At 27.5% G+C, this 8,038-nt stretch overlaps 1 protein-coding gene across 3 annotated transcripts in view; it reads left to right on the plus strand.

Annotated features, from left to right (window-relative positions):
• The window catches only part of LOC130669312 (regulating synaptic membrane exocytosis protein 1), a 126,300-nt gene extending 120,202 nt beyond the window's left edge, over positions 1 to 6,098 (plus strand). For 2 of the 3 annotated variants that reach the window (XM_057472114.1, XM_057472115.1), the window contains exons 20-23: positions 3,883 to 4,012; positions 4,710 to 4,789; positions 4,914 to 5,021; positions 5,522 to 6,098. In XM_057472114.1, coding sequence (XP_057328097.1) covers positions 3,883 to 4,012; positions 4,710 to 4,789; positions 4,914 to 5,021; positions 5,522 to 5,823 — 620 coding nt within the window. In that variant the 3' untranslated portion in view covers positions 5,824 to 6,098. Of the gene's footprint in view, positions 1 to 3,882; positions 4,013 to 4,709; positions 4,790 to 4,913; positions 5,022 to 5,521 lie in introns of those variants that run through there. The other variant, XR_008990155.1, reaches the window with a different exon arrangement.
• Positions 6,099 to 8,038: the final 1,940 nt, after the last annotated feature.

Raw genomic sequence — 8,038 nt, forward strand, 5'->3', positions numbered from 1 at the left:
CTCTCTGTCTGTCTCTTATCTCTAATCTAATCTAATCTAATCTAATAATTATTTGTCTATTATTTTATTTAAAGCGTATTGAAAATATTCAAATGTAATCCAGTTACAAACAGCCTAATATATTTTTCGCTACTAATGAATTCGATCGGCTAATTGCAGTTGACTTAATTAATTATTATTTCAATTAAAAGTATACTAACTTTATTTCATTATTTTATATTGAATTTTAAATTCATTTGCTCACAAATTATCTCGTATATTATTGAGTTATCCTGTAGTTGCTCTCAATATCCTAGTCTTCTCTAATAGTCTTCTCTATTATATTATATATTATATACATAGACGTAGATATATATAATGTAAATTGTATATAAATATTGGATGCCCCAAAAAAGCCGGTTATTTTTTTTTTCTCATGAAATTTTGTTGGTTTAAAATTTTTTTTGAACCTCCAAAAATTAATTCGATAAGAAATTTTTCGGGGTCGCTCAAGAATTTTGGAAATTTAAAAAATGATCGAAATTTTGTTTTTTTTTTATCTCTTGGCATTTTTAGAGTGATGTCGATTTTACTGATTGAAAATATTTTTGTTACAAAAAAAATCCAAATTTCGATCATTTTTGGAATTTGCAAAATTTTTGAGCGACACTGAAAAATTTTTCATCGAATTGATTTTTCGAGGTTCAAAAAAAAATTTAAATCAACAAAATTTCGTATGAGACTCAAAAAAAATTAGTTGGTGTTTTTGGGCCACTGTAATAGACATAGATATATATAATATAAATTGTATATAAATATGAGTCGAGGTAAAATATAAAATCCTATTAGATATACTTTTATTGCTACCAGTTGATACCAGTTGTATAAAACCTGCAGACGTGACTTAGGTAAGGCCGTAAGGTCAGAAATTAAATCTGATAATTTTAGTGTCCAATTAAAGTACGGGTTTGTTGAGACATAAAAAAAAATTACTGTGCTTGACAAACTTATGTAATTATTTTCTTCAATATTACTAGATACTAATTACTAATTAATTTATTAAATAACTTTTTAAAAATAATTAGATTTTTAAATTTTTTAATTAAAAACTTTAATCTTAGTTTTGATTATTTACTTCTTTTGGTACTTTTAATAACTTACAGCTATCAACTGTCTTTTCATTTTGATTTTATGTAAATTTTGTATTTATTATTATTATTACTATACTGATGATGATGATGATTATGATGATGATGGATAGTAGACGTGTATGGAGGCTTGCACTTTGCAATAAACTAGTAGCAACTGGCACGATTAGTAGCATTAGATATATAATATATATTATTTTTTTTTTTAGATTTTGCATCTTTTTTACTTTTTTATATAAATCTTATTACTTATTATTATAAATTGTGTATTTTTTTTTTTTATGGTAATTTATAAGATTTTTTTTTCTAATTTTAATATTTAGTTTGTAATATAATTTAATTACTGGGAATTGTTCTCTATTAATATAAATTTTTAAATTATTTTTATAAAATAAATATGAAAAAAAATAATAATATTTTACTGATGATAAATTTTTGGAAATTTTGTGACTGAGGGATGAAGAAATTTCGAAAATCGCGTAGAAATTTTTTTTTTTTTTTTTTTTTTTTTTTATCCTTCAAAAAAATTTTGGAGGTGGAAAATAATTTATCAGGCTCAAAAATTACGAGAATTTCAGGGAATGTTAATTATTCTAAGTAATTTAGAAAATTTTAATTACGGATTATAAATTTTTGAAAATTTTATGACTGAGATGGAATTTGGAAAATGGCGTAGAAATTTTAATTTTTCAATTTTTTATTTTTTTTTGATCATTCAAAAAAATTTTGGAGGTGGAAAATAATTTATCAGGCTCAAAAATTACGAGAATTTCAGGGAATTGTCAATTATTCTGAATAAATTAGAAAATTTTAACTACTGATGATAAATTTTTGAAAATTTTATAACTGAGATGAAATTTGGAAAATAGCTTAGAAATTTTAATTTTTTAATTTTTTTTTGATCCTTCAAAAAAATTCTGGAGGTGGAAAATAATTAGAGCCTCAAAAATTACAATTCAAATTTAAGTTAATTGTTAGTAATTTTGAAAGATTTAAAAAATTTTAATTACTGTCAAATAAAATTTTGAAATTTCGCTGTCATGAATTTGAAAAAAAAAAAAATATTTTTAGTCATCCAATAAATAATTTAAAAATTTTTCTGTAAAAAAAATTCAAATAAATTTTGTTCACGTAAGAAAAAAAAAAATATATGTTCATAAATATGAAATAATATATTATTAATTTGAAACGATAAATTTTTTGAGCTGCTAATTTAATAAGAGACAGTTATGATCTTAACAAATAAAATTATGACAACTAATTTAAAATAAAAAAAGTTCACCCACTTATAATATATCACACAGCGATTTTAATATTTAATATTTTTATATTCCGCAACTAAAAACTTTTAGTCGCGGTTTAGTTTTTAAAAATGCAAATAAGCATATTTCGTCCCTAGGCATGAGTATGAAAGAAGTTTATCTAGGACACAATATCAAACTGCTTAGGTTTTCGTGTTCTGAAGTAGGGTGTGGGAGTATTCGTGTATATATATCATATTTAGGTGAATATATATAGCTTGTGTAAGTACTGAATGCCCAGAGCCCTCGACTCGTCTCATCGGATGGGAGGGAACCTCGTAAAATGGTAAACGGATAAAGGAAAAAAAGATGAAAAATTTATTTAAAAAAGGGGAGAGCCGGTACTTAGTCGGAAAGTAGTAAGAGGAAAAGGCGGAGATGCCGGGTTACTAAACGAACGAGGTCGCTGAAATAGCTGCACTAGATGGGGTGAGATAAATTGGATTCGCGACTTTGCGAGTCAACCAACTCGGCAAGAAAAAAAATAAGACAATCAAGGGACAGGATCCAGAGCAAGAAAAAGACAATTCGAGGGTGACTAAAATTATGAGGGTGATGGGTTAGAAACTTTTAAATTGACATCTTCTATTCAAGTCTTAAACCACTCGAACTTTCAAATTTATTAATTGAATTTTTAAACTTTTTTTTTATGAAAAAAGAGATAAAAAAAAAACGTGACCTAATGATCTTTGGAAACATGAACTTTTTAATTTTTAAGTTTGGAAAAGTTTTATCTGCAGAAAAAAAAATTTTTTTCTTTATAAATTTGATATATTTTTTTACAAGTACATAAATTGCCTAAAATATTTTCAATTTATTTTTACATATTTTTTGAGTTTTATTTTTTTAAATTTATTTTCAAAAGCTCATTTTTCCTGCGATTAAATTTATCAAAATTTGAAATTACGAGATTAAAAAAAAATATTAGAAAGTAGATGACAAAAAAAAAAATCGACATTTTTTTGGAGTTTGTTATTTTTGAATTTACATATTGGGATATATATTTTATTTAAACATAAAACAAAGTTAGCAAAAGCGAATACGACTTGTTGATTACGACACGAGTTTCTGCTTTAGGTGAAAAAAAGTTTTTGAATACTCTCTTGAACTCACTTCCATGACTTCTCGAGTGTACTTCAAGAGAGCGTAAAGCGAAAAAAAATACACATATAAATAAAAAGGCAGAGAAAACTAAAATATGAGTACGCAGACAAATAATATTTATGACATGAGAACATTTCCCAGGCGACTCGCACGATTTTTGTAAAAAAAAAATTTGTCACTTTAATTAGTGACTTTGATCCGAAAATTTTGACTCCATTTCAAGGCAGAATTTTTTTTCAAAGACAAAATAAATCGTGGGGGTCATGCGACTAGATTTATGAATGATATACATAATTGAGAGAATGGGTAAAGAGTAATGTGTTATGATAATTGAATAAATAAAATGTCAGGGCGAGACGAGCGCAAAGACAGCATGGGAGGACGTGGCGAAAAACGTGACAGCATAGGACAAACAATGATGGCATTTTCCGAGCGATTTTATGACAGAAATAGTGAGTCTGATGAAGACGATAAGTGGAGGTAAAGAATTTATATTACTCACGTTCTTACATACACCCGTATAATATCTTATCTTATCATATTACTCGCTAACTTTTATTATTAAAAAAATTTTTTTAATATATGGTTATTTCTACATTCGTTTTTCCAACCCGTAACTCAATTCCCGACTTTTTTATGTACCTTTATAAATCAGTGTAGTATTACTTTAATAAAAAAATTTGTCGGATTGATATTTTTATTAAGAACAAATTTATTTAAAAGAAACTCGGGGAAATTGAGCGAAAATTTAATTTAATTTGGAAAATTTTACGTCTATTAATTTTTGAATTATTTTTAAAAACGATAAATTATTAAAAAAAAATATTTGAAAAAATTGCACCTGTAGTTTTTTTAATTTCCTAAATGTGCATTTTTTTATTTTTTTTTTTTTTCGTAGATTTGTTAAAAAAAACATCCGAAAATTGTCGATTGGCTGTCAATTCCAGGATCATTTTTTTAAATTTTTAAGCCGACCCAATTTTCCAAAATAAAAAAAAAAATTAAGAGAACTGAAAATTTTTCTACTCCTGTCCGAATTTCCCAACTTTTCAGCTGTAAATTTTGAACAGATTAAATCCAGTCGAACGATTTAATTTCCGAAGTTCAAATTTAAAATTTATGATTTGACCCAAATTCGAAGTTTGAATTCTCGTAAATTATTTATAAAAATTTTCAGTCAACTCCGAGACGAAAATGGTGTGGATGTAAAATTGGGTCCAGGACAAGTTGCACCTCGAGGATTTAAACTTATCGGAGGTAAACATAAAATAATAACAATAATATTAATATATTGCATAAAGTTAAACAAAAGTTTATTTTACAGCATAAATATTTCGGAGCGTAAATTAAAAAAAAAATTTATAAACTTTTGTTTTCATAGGTATACACAGCGGCGAAGTTAAGTTGGCCTTGTTCCTGAGCAAAGGCACACTCGAGGTCGAGGTGATCTGCGCGCGAGATATTTGCCCAGGAGAGAAAGAAGAACCGGGTAATAAAATAAAAGCCAATTTGCTTTGACAATTGGAAAACTTGCTCAGAGTTTCATAAATTTAGGGATTCAATTATTATCATTATCATTATTAATAATATTATTATTATTATTATTATTATTGCTATCATCGCTGCTGCCAAAGTGGGAAAAGTTCAATTAAATTCTGCTGAATATTTAATAACCTTTTTACCATTTCATTATATTTATAAATAAATTTAAAAAATTATATTAAAAGTTTGAATTATAAAAAATATATAGAAATCGAGTAATCTCTCGAGGGAGTAAAATGTATCCGACTTTTTCTCTATTAAATCGAATTTGCGGTCTACTTTATTTGATAAACTTTGTGTTAAACTTTATTACGTTTACTTCTTGTTAATTTTATTTTTATTGATCCACAATAATAATAATAATAATAATGATAAGTAATTAGTTTTCCGCTACAATGAATTTATTTAATAAAAAATAATTGGCCATCTGAATTGATAAATTTACAGACACATACGTTAAGACGTATCTCCGCGACGGCGAACGCTGGATTCATAAGAGAAAAACCCGAGTAATTCGTCACTCCCGAAATCCGCAGTATCGACAAACCCTAAAGTACGGAAGCTGCGACGCACTGGGACGTAATCTCCTGGTAATGTTGTGGGAAAAGAAACAGGGTTTCGAGAGTAATCAAGGACTCGGTGGCGCAGAAGTTGACCTCGAGCTATTGCCATTGACGACACTCACCGTCGGCTGGTACCCGATTTTCCCCATCCACACTCTCGGGACTCAGAACGACAACTCTCCATGATGGTTAAGGGAAAAATGGGCTCTCGAAGCCGGCGAACTCGATCTACGACTTAGTCTACTAGTTAAGGAAGAGACCGAGTCCGTCGTTAAAATTATATCGTGATAGAATGTCACTTAATTTTTATTTTTTAATTCGTTTCATTGACTTTTAATCGACTAATGACAATCAATACCGATTAATTTTTAAAAATAATTACAATTTTTAATTAATTTTCAAAAAATTATATGCACACCTCATACTTGAAATTAAATTTCCATCGAAAATTCTTAAAATTTTATAGGGGAGGGTGAGGCAGAGCGGCCCCCCTAAAATTTTGATAAAAAAAAAATTTTTTTTTTTTTCGACTAATTACTATAAATCCGATATGTGTGCGCATTTTTACCCCTGCGCATGACATTTAGGGCAAAATGAACAAGTCCAAAATTTCGAAAAAGTGATTTTTTCATATTTTTATCGTCAAATTAAAAAAAAATTATTATAATTCCACATTTTTAGCCCTACGCATAACACCTGGGGCAAAATGGACCAGCCGAAACTTCCGAAAAAATTATTTTTTCATATTTTTCGGCCGTTTCTCTAAGTAAGAGGCAAATTTGGTCACTAAAAATTTATATAAATTAAATTTTTTTTTTTAGTTGATAAATTTTTGAAATAAAGTAAAACTATAGAATTATTTTTTTTTTTATTAAATAACAATTAGTAATTAAGGTAATCGAGAGTGAACGATTTATTACACCTTAAAAAATTTTGTTCGAGTAATATAAAACCAAAAATAGTTGTCAAGAGAAAGAAATACATTCTTAACAATGAAAACAATTTAAAAAAAAAAAAACGAAAAAAAAAATTTTTTTATCATTTTTTGGAGGGGGGCCGTTCTGCCCCACAAAAAAAATTTTTTTTTTCAGAATTTTGGCAAAATGTCCATAAATTTGTTTGAAATAGGACAAAAGTAAAGTGATCTTATGGTTGAAAGCCACAAAAAGTAATAATTGGCTTAGGGGGGCCGCTCTGCCCCACCCTCCCCTATTACGGATTTAATTAATTGTTTTAATAAAAATTTAATTTTCACTTCCGGCCGAGTTTCCTTTAATTTTTTAAGAGGGGTCTGAACTTTTTTCTCTGTCACACTCAAGTCGACGAACGGGGCTATCTCTGTTGCACTTGCGCAGTAAATGGAAACTTTGTTCACGTTTTTCTCTTAAACAAATGAACATTTTGGAAAAATGAAAATGTAGGTTGCTAGATTATAGAGCAATGCATCGAGCCTCGTTCTTCTTTTTGAGTTTAGACGTTTTGTTTGAGAGAAAAGTTTTGACAAAAATTACCATAGACCCTACTACTACTTCTACAATTTGCACACCATAAATTTCATTAATAAATTTCTACTTTATCAACAAACGAAAAAAAAATTCTAGCCTAATTATTTTTAATAAATTAACTAATAACTAATTAACAAAAATTAAAATAAAACTTTTAAATAAAATCACATCCTAAAGTCTTCTGAAGCTGATGCTAAAAAAATTAATCCGTTAAATTAAATATTTTTGCCGTTATTGTGTTTCCATACATACGAAGCTCCGGCAAACAGGATATGAGTTTAAAAAATAAAATAATATTTAGCGCGAACATCAAAGTAAATTTAAAAAACCCGGCATCAATGGTTAATTATAACGTTCTCTTTGTAGCCGCGTGCTTTATTAACCGCTTTAACGATCTGAAAAAAGAATAACGGTGTGAGGTGTGCAAGAAAATGAATAACGATGTAAAAGAATAAATTTACCAAAGCTCCGTCAATGAAACGTTAATAAAAGTATTTATTTAATTTACAAAATGAGTTATTATTCAAACAAAAATTAAAAAAAAAACAATATTGAGTTTCATTTAAAATAAAATAGTTAAATTATTTCCTCGTTAAATCAGTAGTCGGCGTATATTTTTCTAAAGTTTTAAATAAAAATTTTAGCGGTCAGTAGGATAAAGTGATGAGTACAAAGTATTTGGTTCAAAGAAGAAAAAATATAAAATTAGTAAGCAATATCACAGAGATTTAGCAATAAAATTGTACCTGGTTGCGGTCTATAAAACGGGTAAGACGAGGAATTAATTAAATTTTTTTTATATTAATTTATGTTCGAGTAACGAGTCGCTGAGAGCCAATTTTTCCCGAAATAAGCAAGAAAATGTATGAAAATTAATGTGAAGATAAATCACGAAA

Source organism: Microplitis mediator, chromosome 6 (genome assembly GCF_029852145.1).
Source record: "Microplitis mediator isolate UGA2020A chromosome 6, iyMicMedi2.1, whole genome shotgun sequence".
Classification (NCBI taxonomy): domain Eukaryota; kingdom Metazoa; phylum Arthropoda; class Insecta; order Hymenoptera; family Braconidae; genus Microplitis; species Microplitis mediator.